Source organism: Sipha flava, unplaced genomic scaffold, assembly GCF_003268045.1.
Source record: "Sipha flava isolate LNK unplaced genomic scaffold, YSA_version1 213_pilon_pilon, whole genome shotgun sequence".
In the NCBI taxonomy this organism is placed as follows: domain Eukaryota; kingdom Metazoa; phylum Arthropoda; class Insecta; order Hemiptera; family Aphididae; genus Sipha; species Sipha flava.
Genome location: NW_020272828.1, coordinates 71,298 through 88,065, shown reverse-complemented (window position 1 = coordinate 88,065; position 16,768 = coordinate 71,298). Strand labels below are relative to the sequence as shown.

General features: G+C 35.5%; 2 protein-coding genes across 4 annotated transcripts in view; one reads left to right on the top strand and one right to left on the bottom strand.

Moving 5' to 3' along the window:
• LOC112682869 overlaps nucleotides 1-9,721 on the top strand; it is a 131,191-nt gene extending 121,470 nt beyond the window's left edge. For both annotated transcript variants that reach the window (XM_025553625.1, XM_025553624.1), the window contains one exon: nucleotides 9,407-9,721. In XM_025553625.1, the coding sequence (XP_025409410.1) occupies nucleotides 9,407-9,604 (198 nt within the window). In that variant the 3' untranslated portion in view covers nucleotides 9,605-9,721. The remainder of the gene's footprint in view (nucleotides 1-9,406) is intronic.
• Nucleotides 9,722-14,159: 4,438 nt separating this feature from the next.
• LOC112682892 lies at nucleotides 14,160-16,390 on the bottom strand. Of its 2 annotated transcripts, XR_003148555.1 has the most exons (3): nucleotides 15,605-16,390; nucleotides 15,171-15,543; nucleotides 14,160-14,853 (listed from the first exon to the last, which is right to left on the bottom strand). XR_003148555.1 is itself a non-coding variant. In XM_025553657.1 (2 exons), exons 1-2 carry the CDS (start codon nucleotides 15,203-15,205, stop codon nucleotides 14,454-14,456), a joined length of 435 nt encoding a protein of 144 aa, XP_025409442.1. In that variant the 5' UTR covers nucleotides 15,206-16,390; the 3' UTR covers nucleotides 14,160-14,453. The 2 variants fall into 2 exon arrangements, 1 of the variants encoding a protein (XP_025409442.1); XM_025553657.1 differs by having other exon boundaries at nucleotides 15,171-16,390.
• Nucleotides 16,391-16,768: the final 378 nt, after the last annotated feature.

Genomic DNA, 16,768 nt, shown 5'->3' with positions numbered 1-16,768 from the left:
CGTATTACATATTTTTACGCTTAAATTACTTGTGTGCCAACTATTTTTAAGAAACTGATTTAAAAGTAAATACAAATACGTTCAAAAGAATACAGTATTTGAAATCTGATTATTAATATGCATGGTTAAACCATTCTTATTAAAATAATTTCAATTATTTTTTACACATATTATTATAAACTTTTTAAATTTTTTTGCATACCTATTCAATGCATATATTTAAGTAAATAGTGCAAATTTTTATTAACAACATACATTTTTGTTATGATCGTCCAATTCGTCAGTTTACCTTAATTAAGATAAATTGATGAACATGAATTTAATGATGGATTAAGATTATTATTGGTGAAAACGACGAAACAAAAAACAAGAGCTATAAATAATTAAATTCTTACACATTTTTTTATTTTCCTTAATTGTAAAGAATACAATTTTAAAATATATAATGTTATTAAATTGTATATTCATATTTTGTATTGCATTTATATTTTACGTTATAATACAATGATTGAACGCTATCGCAGTCTAAGCCCGAGGGACGTTAGAGCATAAATATGATGCATTATGCAGCGTTTGCTGTGATGAATCAAGTTGAATGTAATTTCGTTTCGAGTTTTATGTAAGACACGCAGGTATGTCATCAACATATCACATACAATTTTACTCAAAACCACATAACCGCAGTCACCGTAAGGTTTTTCTTTTGCGAATTCGATTGTTCGTGAAGTATTAATTTGTACAAAATCATTTTCTCGAGGATAGAAACTATACAAGGATAAAGTGATTTTTATTTTAATTTTTTTTTATTTTTTTTTGAAAACAGTCTCGTCCATCCTCTATGCCCAGATTTCTACAATAATACTCGTGCTTCGTCCCCACGGTGGGACAGACCGCTGTTCGCAGATAACAAGCGACGTCGTTGGATACAACGCCGTTCCCGTCACCGTCCGGCTCGCTCGGCGCATTACCAATCCGCACGCAGGAACGGTGGACGCTAGGACGGTCCGAGTCGATTATTAAGTGAAAAACCGTGTTCGTACTACGGAAACGGACACATCGTCGCGTCCTCGTCATTTGGAAACGCCCGCACGCGTACAATGCACACAGTCCCCTTCGGCCCTGTACGGCCCTTCCTGCCCGAACCTTTCGGTTCACTGTCCTTTAGGCAGTACGATTCAGTAGTGATGGATACGGACCGAAAATCCTCGGTGAGCTGTGACACGGTTATTCGTCGTAGGCTCAACATAGCGATCAGCAATTCTGTAGAAATGCGCAATACCTATCGCACGTCCTAATTCAGTGTTCATTTCAATTCTTCTATCCGGTAGCGAGGGAGGGGTAATATTTTACATTTTAAAAGAGATAATCCATAAAAAAATGACTGATTTTAATAAATTCTTTGTATTAAAAATAATAATACAATAAAAAAAAAAAAAAAACAATAACCCACCTTAGAAATATGGTATATACGAGTATTTAGTTTAACCATCATTTTTCAAGCTTGACTCTCAATACTTTCCCACCGATGTAGTTAATCCCACGCGAAATCAATTTGCGATTTTAATCATTTAACTTTCAATGGCCATTCCATTTTACCCAGCGAACCACTCCTTTTTCTCATTTCTATCTCCCCTAGATTAACTCATTCCCTACTCACTCCCTATCTTCTTCTTAATTCTCGCTCCACTCCGACTATTCGTTCCATCGTTAGTCTTATGAATTCCGCTGGCTTCCTAATTTTACCATCTGAATTTAATATTAATATCTGTTTTCATCATATATTTATAATTGCATTGTTGTAATTTTTTTGACAAGGGTAATATTAGAAAAAATACGTGTTTGACGTGCGTACAAATCAATTATTTCATAATTTGTAAGCCATAATTACTATCACAGATGTGTAATAATAATATACGCACAAACTATATTGTTTAGGAAACAGTTAGGAAGCTCTACGAGAATCTTATACTCATCGCGATATGAAGATAATTTAATGCCGTGGTCCTTTTTTTTTTCAAACCGTTTAATCTGTTTTTGTTTTTCAATTTTAGTTTATATTTTTTCTTCTGTTACCCTTATCTATAACGGCTAACAAATTATTATCGCTTTGTCAGAAATTTCATCAGTAGTTTGCAGTTAACCCCTGATAACAATTATTGTTGTCGCAACGCATAAGCATTACGTTAAGCCGCAGTGGCGCCGAAGTGTTTAAAAAATACTATGACATCGTACATCAAGGCGGGGACTTCACGACCTTTTATCAGTCACCAAAATGTTTTTTCAATGTAACAATAAGATGCAAATCAAAGCGCCAGCATAATGCGTTGTATACTTAGCGGAAAAATATCTAAATGCGTTTATTTTTTGCTACGTTCTGATTCACGCCCAAACGTGAGCTCACCGCACACAAAATATAGTACGATATCTGTCATTGATAGATTAGGTCAACGGTCCTCAAACTGTGCTCCGTAGAGCCCTAGGGCTTCTTTGTAGGGCGCATTTGAATTACTTAAATTCAAATATTATTATATTCTTTTAGAATATAATATTCTATTATATAATAATATTATTATTATATTATTTTAGTTATTAAGGAATACACTGGTGCACTGGATTACTTGGATCGCGCAATGAATTGTACGTTTTTTTCGCCAAACATCTATTTAGTTTAAAATCAGACCAACTGATAAAATTTGGTTATTTCGACTTCATTACTTCAATTATATTTCCACAGAGTTAAATGAAATACATTTATTAACACAAGGTAAATTCGCCACAGTTTTCACAGAAAATTACAAATTCCGAGCTTTTAAAAAAAAAATGTAATTTTGGTCTATATGTTTTTCTCGGCATAAAATATATAGTTTCGCCCAATGATAATATTGATGAAACATTATTACATCATTATTTTTGTATCAATTATTATTGTCTCAAATAAATATTCCTGATTTTGGGGCTTCAATGTTTTTTTTTAGAAATATAAGGGCTCCGCGAACAAAAAAGTTTGAGAACAACTGGATAACTAGATTAGACGATAAGCGCCACTGCTGAACCGTGTTCAAATATAGTTATCGGTTAATCATAACTTTTTGATGACTAATGTGTGATTTATACTCTGCAGTGCTGTCTCCGGCAAAGGATTCGTACCTGGTACGTGTGCGCGTCCGTATCTTTGAAACCCCGCGTAATTTTTAACTTCGAATCGACCACAAAACTTTCGCCCCAATTTTTCTCGCTTTATCTACACGGTCACATATCATAACATATAGTCGCATTCATCACGTCAAAATTTATTTAATATCAAATAAACGCACGTAATTAGTGATGTGTTCGACGCACGCAACTTTCTGTGATAATATGAAACAACGATGCACGGCGCCACTGTATTACACTATATTAACGTACATTTTATATTATAACTAAATATTATATATACATACTCGTGTGTGTGTAGCGAATGTGAGAAGAGAACAACGGTCGCGACTAAGTGACGTCTTCTCGACGTCAAATTTAAGCGGGTTTAATTTTAACGAGCGACACGTGGATTTCAGTTCGAACGAAACGTACGTAATTAGTTCAGGACTTGTGGCTGAGTGTAATCCTGCGACGACCACTTGTGCGCCTGTTGTACGTTTATCATTACGTTGTTTGGCTTTTCATAAAATATTAAAAGTCACATTCACAGTTACATAATGTATGTGCGTTTGCATACACAACGTTTCCCGTTTTTAAATATTCATAAGACACGCGCACACACCCACGCACGTACTTACAACCTAAATCATATTTGCTAACGTTACTCAAAAAGTACATACTACTGTGCGTGTACGATTAAATAGGGTTAATGAAATTCGGTCGACGCCGAATATTATGTTTAATTTTTAAATATCCGTTGAAAATAATAATGCATTCTCACAAAACGTTCACAGCATTTCTACCGAACGAATTTATTATACGAAAAAAAAAAAAACCTTTTAATCGGAAAAAAGTAACAAATAACCCGTCGCACATTAATCTATAATCGTACACGCGCGCACACCAACATACATTATATTGTACGATGTACTACGTATTTTTTCCGCTCCGCTCATAATCTAAAATAACGACTTTGTTCAATTATTTTTTAACAAAAAAAAAAAAAAAAAATAGAGTTTTATTTTAAGAAATAAAAACGTCTTTGAACGTTTTTACGCCACGAAAAATAATTTATTGCACGATCCGTACGCGCTGTAGTTCTGTTATACGAAAAAAAGAGAGCTACTAAATAACGGAAAAATGTCGTCGATGGAAAGGGTTGGCGGATGAAATAAAAAAAAGTTGCTTACGTGGATCATCGATACAAGTCTGCCGTGCGAACAAAGTTTCGGGATAGGTGCGGCGGCGTTCGGAAAACACGCGGAAAACCTACGTTGAACGTATAATAACGTCTCAGGGATAACTGAATCGCTCGGGATGAACCCGGGTCGCAACTCACCAACACCGGAGGATTCGAACCCGGACCCCGTTGCCATCAATATCATTTCTTGAATTTTGTTCGCTGACGAATCTAGACCGCACGGTTGGCACACCGTCGACGTACGTTGACCTGCATACGCCGCAACTCGACAACGAGCCAATCACCCGTTATCGTCGAGTGTGCGCAAAAATAGACTTCGGTTCGGGATGTTTCGAGACAATTTACCCTGGTACGGTGACAGGAGACGTGCGTGTGTGTCGGTACTCGTGTACCCTGTAAAACGGCGGTCTTCTACAAGGACCTGGATATCAATCGCTTGAACATCGCTTGCCACCGCGATCGTTTACGTTCTTTTCCGTCATGCGTGCATCCATTGTCATGGTATTTGATCGGATTAAACATAGATTTCAAATAATTTTTATTTTCACTATTCGTTAGTTCGGACCACATATAGGTCAAATAAAAATGGTATATTTTTTTTTTTTTTGTTTTAAAACATAATTAAGAGCAAAATTAAATGTTTAACTGGTAAAAATAAATTTATAAAAGGATCACGTAATAATGGGCACCGCTGTAACTGTAAAACCTTTGAACAACGTTGTTGAACCCCAGAGAACAGCCGTTGTGTTAAGTGATGTTTTTAATCGCGTCGGGTAGCTATGCATACATGTACCATATGAATTACTGCCATGCACCCGCGTGTACGGTCTGTTGGAATTTAAATTATGAAACTTAACATACTTTTACCGTTTCGTCAAAAATAAAAACATATACTCGAGCACATGCGCACATTTTAGGAAAGCAGACTATTATGGATTAGAGCAATTTTATCACAACTTTGTTGAAATAAAAAACAAATCCGTACGTTGGTAGCAATTATATTTATTTTCATTTACTTATTCCATATTAATATACGTAATATACCAAAATAATCAGTTATTATAAAAATCAACACGTTAAAACCAAATATTACTTACTAGAAAGTTTAAAAAAATTTTAACAATCGGCCCATAGTCAAAAACTGTTTCGACCCTTAAAAACGCAACTTTCGAATAATCAACAATTCAAATGAATCGCTGTAATAGTTTTGTCTGTACGCTGATCGGTAAGATAAATATATATGTAACTCATGTTTAGTACTGATATATATATATATATATATATATATATATAGATCTTACGAACGGATTCGTTTTTTGATGTCACGGAAAATCCGTGACGGCAAATAATCCGCGGTAAACACCGCAAAACGATAACCACGCATAGTACGACCGCAGTGTCGCGGCCCTAGGGTTACATCAGGTATGTAACACCCGATTCCGCACGATTTATTTTTTCACCATTTTACACGATTTCGCATAATGTTGATTTTGTAAAAAAAAAAAAAAAAACACGTTTCTTTTTTTTTTCTGTCGATCCTGCAGAAATCAACATTATTTCGCATGAAAATCACCAGCGTAACGTTGCTGTTTAGTAATGCTACAACAGTTGTTCATACACGAATGATGTCATCGAAAATTCGTATAAAATATTTTAAATAAATAACGAATATCGCATAAATAACGCAAATATCTTTTACGGTTACGGTTAAAAAAGTCGGTGAAAAAATAACTTTTATTTTTATTTTTCATTTTTATCGTACACGCGTTATGCCTACGTTTAAAAAGTGAATTCGCTATGCGTTTTCTTTCTTTTGGCTTGATGGTTTTCGTTTCATCATCGTTCACAATATCAATCGTATTTTAATTTTCAACTATCGATTGATATTGAATTGAAACGTTCAACACTATTTTAGCATATGGACGTAATGAAGATACAGATGGCCGATTTACTGGTATGCATATATTACAGGTATTATACGCGAAAAAACTCATATTATAATCAATAAATACCGTCATTAACATTTTGATTAGTAAAACAATACGAAACCGTTCTTAAAAGCAGCAAGGAAATATTGCATAACGATATAGTTGATTTATTTCCAGTACTGCACATGAACAAAATCGCTCCGAATGTCGAAAGACCGCATAAATATCGAAATGTATATATGTCGATAGCAATAGCCTCACCTGTAAATCGGAAGACCCAGATTTCGAGATCCGCGAATTCATATTCTAACCATCTACTTATATGATTTTTTAATCATATGGAGTTCTCTCCATATGTGTCTATAATTAATCAAATATCACGCAAAGTTCACGAAACGCTTAGATCCCTGTACGCTCCTTAAGTGTAATCCGAAAAAAATAACTCCATATGGAATGCAGTCCATTACCGTTTGTACGTTTCACCATCGCTCGTTCAACTCGTTCGTATGATCGCAACTGGATTACGTGTAAAAATCCGTGCGCGATTCGTTGCACTTCGATTACTATCCTTAAATGCAGTAAGTGATATTGCACGCCTAAGTATACACAACAGTACGCAGAAAAGTTTAAATCAACTAACTGAACTCGATAATGATGATTCAATGGAGAAAATTGGTACTACCAGAGGTCTCTATTGGAAACATGAATTGATGTCTAACCTACGCGTAACCCATGAACGTGTGAATGATATATTTGTATTCACGTATATTTATTACACGTTTCGTATACGTGTTCACGTATTCACGAATATTTGTTTTAAGTATTACTTATGACGTTGTACTGCAGTGCGAATACAACTTATTAACCTCAAAAATAACATCGTTATTAACAAAAAATATATAAACACGAGTATTAACTTGTTGATTTACAAATATTACGAATTTAAAGAAAATATTAAGACTAAAATACGTGTATATACTTGTGCACGTGAATAATTACACGTGTATACAGAGTTTTCAAGTGCACTTTTTTATATTCTCGTATGTTAATTTCACGGGGATACGTGAAAGCGTATAAACGTGAAATAAGAAGCTCTAATTGATATCCATGCGATAACACGAGTTTATTCTATACGATTATTCGTTGATATAGGTATATTTATTTATGTATTATATTGGTTTTTTTATGATAGTTAGTTTCTAGTATAGACGCATGTAAATGTCACTGATTTTGACATTTGTTGAACTTTTTTCTTATAAATTCGACTAGGGAATATTTTTTAACTGAGAATTTCCAACAATTAAATCGGAAATAAATTCCATTGAAATATATTTCATAATTACGCATAGGGATTTAGCATACGTAGCAAAATATATATGTATGTATATATATATATATATATATATATATATATATATATATATACCAATATTTGTTATGTCGTCTGAAAAAAAAAAACTGAATGACGTCGGTGACTTTTTAACTTATCACGGCAATTTGGATACCGCTCTGACTATTATCATTATCATTATCATTATTCTCATTATACAAAGAATTGTGCTGTTGTAATATTGAACTTTTTCATTCGTCTATATATTCGCCTACCGTTTAATTAACTTTGGGTAGATAAAAATTTGAAAATGCTGTAAGAGTTTTCGAATAAGATTTACGTTTGGATGTGTATGATTTTTCTCGAGAAAATAAAAAGAGATTCGTGAGCACTAATGTTTCGTCACTACATTAAAAACTTAATGGCCCTTCGGTAAGTAAATTTCAAGTACACATACATCGTTAATATCTCGATAAAACAGTCTAAATTCGTTAAACAATTAAAAACAATAACAGTTAAAAATAATTGTAATCGGTGGAGTTAACTACCTTTGGTAGAATTTACATGTATTCTTTTATTTTCCTGTAAAAAATAACGTACCAGTGGAATTCACATATATTAAACCCAACCCTAAAATGGACCACATGAAAATCGATGGAACATACAATGGAGAATAATAATTTTTTAGAAATTGTTTATGCACTTTACTCGAACTTTTATGAAACTCTGTGCAGTACGATAAAACTCGATTTCATCGGAGGTAGCATCGATTCGCATATTTTCGATACGTTGATAATAAATTATAAGGGACGGACCGAAGAATTAAAGATATTTTCAAAAAATTTGACCGTAACGCTACATCTCGGAGGGGCTCTGCGAACGAGCTTTTACACGGTCATCGGACAACATGCTTAAATTCCTCCGTAAAAAAGCACACGTAAGCTTGCAGGTAGATAGACCCTTTCACCCTACGGTCCAAACGAAGTTTATTTTGTTCCTTATCCGTTAGGTTTTCAAATCTTTTTACATATTTTATTTTAACCATTAGTTTCACTGAAATATTTTGAAAACGTAAGCCTTATTTTAATGAATTACGATTAAAATAACCAACATCGGATGATGTAACGATGTATGAACTGTGTATTATGCTTGTAAATATAATAACAATAATGTATATATAAAAATAAATCTTAAAACCTGTGTAATGTGGTGGATGAGATGAATGTTATATGTCGTATGTATGGTGTACGTGTATGTATTCATGTACACAATCAGGTGTTCATCGTTAAAGCTTACCGCCCGCGTAACAGTATTATATCGTAACGGATGGTTGATTATCATGAATCGCAATGTTACCAAAACATGGTTTTGGTAACCGCGATATTATCACGAAATTTCTAGTGCATCGGTGTTGCGCGAGTTCTCACGCAAAACGGGTGCATAAACCTAGTGTCTAAAAACATAAATAGAAAATGAAAGTAAGGTGTTTCCAATTGTATAGGATCATACCACACGCATTGAAATTTAAAAAAAAAAAAAATTTCAATTCTCGAAACACCAAAGAAAAATCTTACAACCTATACAAAACGAACTGTTTGATTTCTAAAAATTTTAGCGTCTCCTCCGTTTTTACCGATCTTAATGTTTCAGAAAAGATAAAAACAGTTTTCGTTGTGTTTTCTTGAAAAAATACGTTCATTAACATTTGAATCGTTTCATATGCTCCCAACAGCTACCCCGTCAACCCCATTCCTTTCTGTCCCTTGTAAAGTGTCAACGATTAACGCAATAACCGATGATTCGATTTTACAGACACGGTCGATGAATCGTTTCCCGGCGCACCGAGATCTGCACTACGACTACCACTCGTCGCATCCCAACCTGCACGACATGTCGGGCTTCAACATGGGCCGCTTGTACAACAGTCACGAGTACCTGCCCAACGACTACCGCCGCTACAACCACTATTACCATCATCGGGAAACGCCACCGTGCTCGTCGCCCGAATGATTTCACGTCGTCGACGTCCAACTACCTGTGTGTCCGCGCGTTCCGCCAACGCTACCGTCGTGGGACCATTACGTCGTTGTACCCAAACGACGAAAAAACCAAAAAAAAAAAAAACCCAATAAAAAAAACCTAATAATAAAAAACAAAAAACTCTTCAGCGAACCGGCGCGTCGCCAGCAGAGCGGGATAAGGGATAAGGATAAGGAACAAGGGTCGGGGCAAGCTTTTGACAGGGTATCTGGTCTCGGCTAGAGACGCTTACCCCCACGATCGCGTCGGAGGAGGAGGAGGAGGATGATGACATATCGAACGCACGGCCTCATCACTGATAAATTCTTCTTGACTATCCGTACGCGTGTACCGTAAGCGTCGTCGTGATGAGGACGAGAGATGCGGTTTACCGATCACCACCACCATCCTCAAACCATCTCCCAATCCACCGCACATCTTGACCTTGTTTTTCCCAAGCACTTGTACAGTTTTAAAACGAAAAGTAATTGTCTTGAACTTCTGTTTATTGTATTATATGATTACTTTGCGGTAACTTGTTTACAACATACATTTTCCTCTTTCACATACTGTCAATTAGTTAAATTTCACTCTCCTTGTGCGTGAATAATAAACTTTATACAACAGAACGTGAACAACAACTGATATTCGGACGCAAGGACGCATAGTCAGCAAAAGATATTTAAAAAAGGACGTAGAGTATGAATATGTTCTTTTGAAAAAATTTTAAAATTTCAAAAACAATAGGAATTCGAAATCATTCAATTTTATTTTATGAAAAAATTTTGGAGGAGAAGCTAAACCCTCCCATAGCCTTGTTCGAGAGCGTTAGATAAGAATATTTCGCATACGTATAAATATGACGAAAAACACTTGCTCCTGGCCCATGAACAATCCCATACCTTGCCATATACGGTTTTCACATCCTTTATTTTGTACGTCCGTCAGTGATCGTTTGTTCTCGCGCAATATTTCTCATGGCGACCGATCTTCCGTAACCGACGTCCATTCTGTCCATTCTCTGTCTCGGTGCGTGTGTGTTTATTTTTCGAATTTTTTTACTCCACGCGACGCCGCCGATGACGACCTTGCTCTGCGCATCCCCCGTTTACCACAACCCCCATCACCGTCGCTCGTCGTCATCCCGCATCCACTTTGGCCTAATTTTTGCCAACCGTCACCGTCGTCCCCCGGAAACCACTCACCGGGCGTTCCGCACGTTTTCAAATACGTTTTTGTGCTAACACGTTCTCGTCATTATTTTTTATTACATAAAAAAACCATGTACCATATAAATATTATTATTATTATTATTATTATTATTGTACGTCTTGTGTCCATCGATTCATATTTTGCGAAACGACAAAGTAAAACACCTCTCTCCCTCTCTCTCTCTCTCGCACACACACACCCTCTCTTCATACACGTATACACTCAAACATCCGATCCGTTATTTGTGACTTTGACAACAACCCTACGGCGCGGCACGATTTGCCAGCGGTTGCGCTGTCGCCGCCAGCGCGCGGCGTCCATTCGTCCGCAGAGCGAAACCAGCTCGACAAAGATCGATACGCTCTCCACGTTGTACACGTCAAAACTTGCACGGACGTGCGCGTTACGTTACCGGGGCCGAAAGTTTGTACACGTTTCGCGCGCAAAACTTCGCTAACTTTTTTATTGTGCACACAACGGCACCGATGTTCGGAGCAGTGCCGTTGTTTTCTCGAACACGACTGACATCTGAAACGCGGTAACGGTACGTATATACCTTATACAAGTCTGTGCAATTGCCGGTGGCGTGTTCGGGATTCTTTTGGAACAGTCTAGGGATCGGAAAAGGGGTGGCAAGCGCTGACTAATTATTCCGTGGTAACGCACATTGTTTATGCATTTTTCGTCGTAACGTAATTTCAATCAAAATAATGATAGAACGCTAGCTGGCTTCGATCGTAATCTTAAGGATTTTTCATTTTTAAATTTCCAGTTTTCAAGTTAAAATCGAAAAATTTTCGTAGGATATTAAAATTTAAGTTCAACGAGTTCGCACCCCCCCCCCCTCCACGTATGCCCCGCACCATAAATACGCCACTGGTAATCCATTGAGATTCGAACGTCGTTCTTCCCTAATAGACAACGAGGTTAGCAGGAACGGAAAAGAAAAACGTAATAATATTAATAGTAATAATAATAATTAACAAATACCTCCGACTGTTTAATATATACGTTTATTTATACGTGCGAACGACAAATTCTATTAGGTAAAATGTGTTCGTTGCACAGCGGACCCGGCGAAAACTGTCGATACACTTCATGACAATTGATTTTTACGACACGACCATCGCGCGGAAATCAATCAACGCCACGTAAGGTTAGGCTAACGATTTATCGCTTTGGAGGTCTACTACTATCCGATAATTGAATTCTGTTCACGGTATTTACGTAATATTTTAATCGAAATTCATTTATTTCGGAGGAATCGAACATTTGTATCATTTCCTTAATTATATGATTATAAACGTTTTTTTACGTCGTATATGCGTACACATAAGTTAAGTATTTTTCTATGATCTGCGAATATCATTAGCAAATGATGCATTCATTTCTTTTTTTTTTTTATTAATTCCTTCAAACGTGTGGATTTGTAATACTAAATCATTATGTAACAAAACATATTTCATGAAAAACACTTTAATTCGATACAGCTGTACCGAAACTTAATACTTAATAACTTAATATACTATAACACGTTTAAACCAATTATTAATTGTATGCTAAGTCATTCATTAAAATCTTAACGTCTTTAATACCTTTCGAAAATCGTGTGATTCGATTTATTCTATAAATTGATAATTTCATTAGAAACGTGAATTTCAAAAATGTTCTTGTATACCTAGCGAGAGATTATTTCTTTTTGATAAATATTTTCTTATTTTAACTCGTTTGATTTAACCCTTCATAATATATACATAGAGTAGGGTTCTTAACCTTTGTTTGATCTCCCAGAATTTTTTAAGGTAGTAATATAGGTATGAAAATACCAATGGACTCCCTCGTATAATCAATTTACATATTAAATAATTCATTTTATTTATTTTTTTATTAAAATAAAAAATATGATTATTAGAATATCATATTTTTTATTCAATTTATTTTTTATTATTTGTTCTTCCATTTTTTTACTCATCTTAGTAAGTAGTGAAGTAGAAAAATTGCAAAACCTTTCCTTATGGAACAGATCTCTAGAATACCAGCAAAGAATCCACCACCCAAGGAATAAATACATGTTTTAATATCAATTATTTGAGACAAATATATTTTTTTTCTTGTATTATGCGATCCCTATACATTTTTGAAAATTAATATTGTATAATATTTTATAATAATTTGAATAATAATTATGCAGCAAATCGGACAAAAAAAACTTTTACTATTGTTATTACATTATTTTCCCTATGAACAAAATAAAACGAATTCTAAACACCTATATTTAAAATACTAAACGAATTTTTATTTTTTTTTTTATAAAATAGTGTAATTATATTAAATTGTAAATAAATACATTTAAAAGTTGCCTTTTAGTTTTACTGTTTTTACCTTTTCAATAGTCAGAAGATTCGTGTACATACGATATGGAGCAACATTTTTGAAATACGAGTACTTAAGTTGAAGTTTTTATTTCCAAACCATCTTATCGTAATACGTTTTACTTTAATATTTATATTTTAAAACGATGAAAATCACGAAACCCATCCCGTTTGTCAAGAATTTTTTGTGCGTAAGTTTCTATATATTGTGCATTTTAATCATATCATAACAACAACAACAACAATTATTATTATGTCAACTAAATAGTATACATGTTTGAAAATAAATTTAATCGTAGGTATAGCCAATATTGTTTCGACGAAGCAGCCATGTAATTGTCCAATGTAAACTGTATTTACGAAAACGCATAATAATTCAACGTCTAAAAAGTCCGACGTCATTTATAATGTTGTTCTGATAAATTATATCGAAAGTATAATTACGGTTTTTCCGTATTATTAATTTTTATCTTTTTTCAAAGACCGTCCATCGGTAACGTTTTTGAAAAGCTTCAAATTTTACAACCTTGTAATAAAATTATATCGATACACTCAATACGTGTTTGTATGTGTGTTACATGTAACATTCCTTTACCTCGTCGCTTGCATTTGAACGATTTCGGTCAAATATTTTTATCCTACCTACTCGTACAGATATCGTCGGAACCGTTTTTAAGGGATGTGAGTCCCTAATATATATCAAGGGGGCCTTAAAAACACATAAATTGTAAACCGCCGTATAGTACACCTTTATGGTAAAAAATTTGTCAAGATTTATTTAAACCCTATCCACTCATGTCATATGAAGGCGAAACCCTCAGTTTTTTTTTCGTTGATAAAATTGCATTATTTTTATAAAAGTCAACTTTATTCAATATTTTGCATTCGATATTAGTGTAAAAAAAAAAAAAACTATAAAATTATGATATTCTACGAATAAAATGTAATTTTTGTAAATTTGGGGTAATTTAAATCTTGAAGTCATCGGGGCACTGGGCGTCTTACATTAAAGACCGTTAATTGTCACTGCAGCAGTTCAGATCTGGAATGTAAAGTTTTACACCGGACCCCGTGTGGGTCGAGCCTTGATGAAGTGTGTGATGGGAGTAAAATAAATTTGTAGAAGCAAAGTGCGGTGCGCGCGGACGGTCGAAAAAACGCGCCGGCGACAGATGAACCGAGTATTTGATATATGGAATAGAAAATAAACGCTTCGGGGGTCCACCGCTGCCATCCCGTCAACCGTCAGCGTCTCGTTAAGGGCGTTTATATTCAGACGATGACATCTGTCCCCGGAATAAAGGCTGCAGCGTTGCGGAAGCGAAGACGAATAATAATAATGTTAACAATAATGCCTTGAAAACACAGATCATTCCGTTTCCACGTAGCTCATCCCCAACCGGTCTCGATCGTCCCTCGTTCGTCCCTCGTTCGTCCGGACTCGGGTAAGAATCGGAGTCGATGACGCAATTGCGTACGTCTGGTGCGCGTTGCGCGGTGGTTTTTCTTACGCGATTGATTTGCATGCGCACACGGAGCGCTGTTCTAGATCCGGTGCAGCAGTTGTTCGCGGAAAACCTTTCGCCGACACACCGTTCTCCGACACTAACCGCCGAAACGCATTTGTGTGGATTGCACAACCGGCGCCGGATCAACCTGTAAACAGATCAAGCACTGCTTAACCCCCCGCGAAAGAATTTTGGCCCGTAGACTTTTTTTTTTCTCGAGAAAATTTAATATCTGTAGACTTGCGTACCGAGTCCGACTGGACCCGGCAGCAGCCGAACATATTCGACCGTGTCGAAACTACATCCAGATTTCGGACAAGACAAGTTAGCAGTCGGAACGATGACAGTGATCAATTTTAAAATGAGTACACGCACGTTTTGACCTATAATTTAAAACCGTATTCGATACGGCTATGCGTTTAATATTATTTATATTCACGCGTAAAATTGTAAATCGGTGCTCACACTTGGTGCACGTTTCGATGATCCTTGGACCGCATGTTTTGTCCTGCGGTTAACGTTCGTCGGATCAACGATTTACCGGTCGGTGGCTGCGATGAGAAAGTAAGCGTTGACAAATGTGTGCTCTCGAACAGTGCGACTACCGCACTGCTGACTTAGCGTTCTGTTTCGCTTGATATTATACTTGGACGCGTACGATCGCTGTACACGAAATATAATACGCGAAACGACGCAAATGTTTATAAAACATTCAGAACCATGTGCGGTATTCGCAATCGAATGAGGACCTGACTGCCACGCGTCTTCGCTCAGACGCGTGTGATCAGTGACGCAACTAGGATTTTGGGGCTCCGATAGTAAGTCCGAGGCCCTGTAACTATTTAAGTAATGGTAAATTATTTTTTTCCCGATAAAGACTACCAACTACGAGTACTTACTTATCATTAAACGCGTTACTCGATTCTTTCGCGTTGAAAATATCCTCCGAGTTCACGTCTATGGTAAGGCCCCCCGATGTTAAACGTCGCCCCATCCACCCCGGTTTTCGCACCACTGTGCGCGACATACACAAAGTTAATAATTCGCGTGCGCGTCAATTCGACACACTGAAAACCAATAGAAACCAATAGCGGTGATCAAATTATCGTTATATCACGACCACGATAAGAATTTCACAGCCGCGTTCGTTTACTTTCAATATGAATATCAAACAGATGAATTGGTTTTGAACGATGATCGATGTAATGTCATGATTTCGGTCATACACGGGTGTATTATATTACGACGAAAAGATTTCAATGATTTCAAGTCAACAATCGCAAATGTCTTGCATTTTAAATGTACGCCCTTTTTATTCGGCCCAGTGTGTAAATGATTTTATGATTTATTTATCCCACGTCGGTGTATGAATGACGTTTGAAATAAAATCAAAATCGAACGAAATATGTCCTGAAACGGGCAGGGATGGTGTATATTCATAATCAAACGTCTTTTAAGTTGACAGTGTGCGGCTTTCATTCGTTTGATTAATGTGATTTTATGGGTCGCTGAGATTTTTATGTTCATTATTTTTTTCCCCCTAATAAAATTATTCCCAAATCTTCACGTTCCTGCGTATCATAATTTTAGTGTCAATCAGTATAAAAATAATTTATTATCTTTTTAAGTCAATCGGATACAGTTGAATTTTTTAGTGATATACTGAGGCAGATGACTTTTAAATTTGTAACCTATGATTAACCAGCGAGTTCGAAAAACGATTGTGAGCGATTAAAAGTACACAATAGAATGAATAAAATAATTTAACTGCTGATGAAACCGTATATTACGGACATTAAAAAGGTTCATTTAAATTATTAATTAATTTAGATCTATGAATCGATTTAATTCTATATTAGAAACTGTTATTGTTTCCAAACTAAATTAATCTTGTGTTAAAATCAATCAAAACTTTGAATTCCGTACTGAAATAAATACTGGAAATTTGCCTGAAAATCAAATATTCATCATATTAAAATATATATTACAAGTAAAAAAAAAAAAAAAGTGCTTTATAATTTTGAGATACATTATTTTTATGATGTCTACAATATTATTAAAAT

Bases quoted from the DNA above. Each gene is read 5' to 3' on its own strand.
- LOC112682892 (XM_025553657.1), bottom strand. From the start codon at position 15,205: ATGCGGTCCAAGGATCATCGAAACGTGCACCAAGT. The intron at 14,854-15,170 runs GTGAGCACCGAT...ATCTGTTTACAG, and splicing joins CATCGAAACGTGCACCAAGT to GTTGATCCGGCGCCGGTTGT.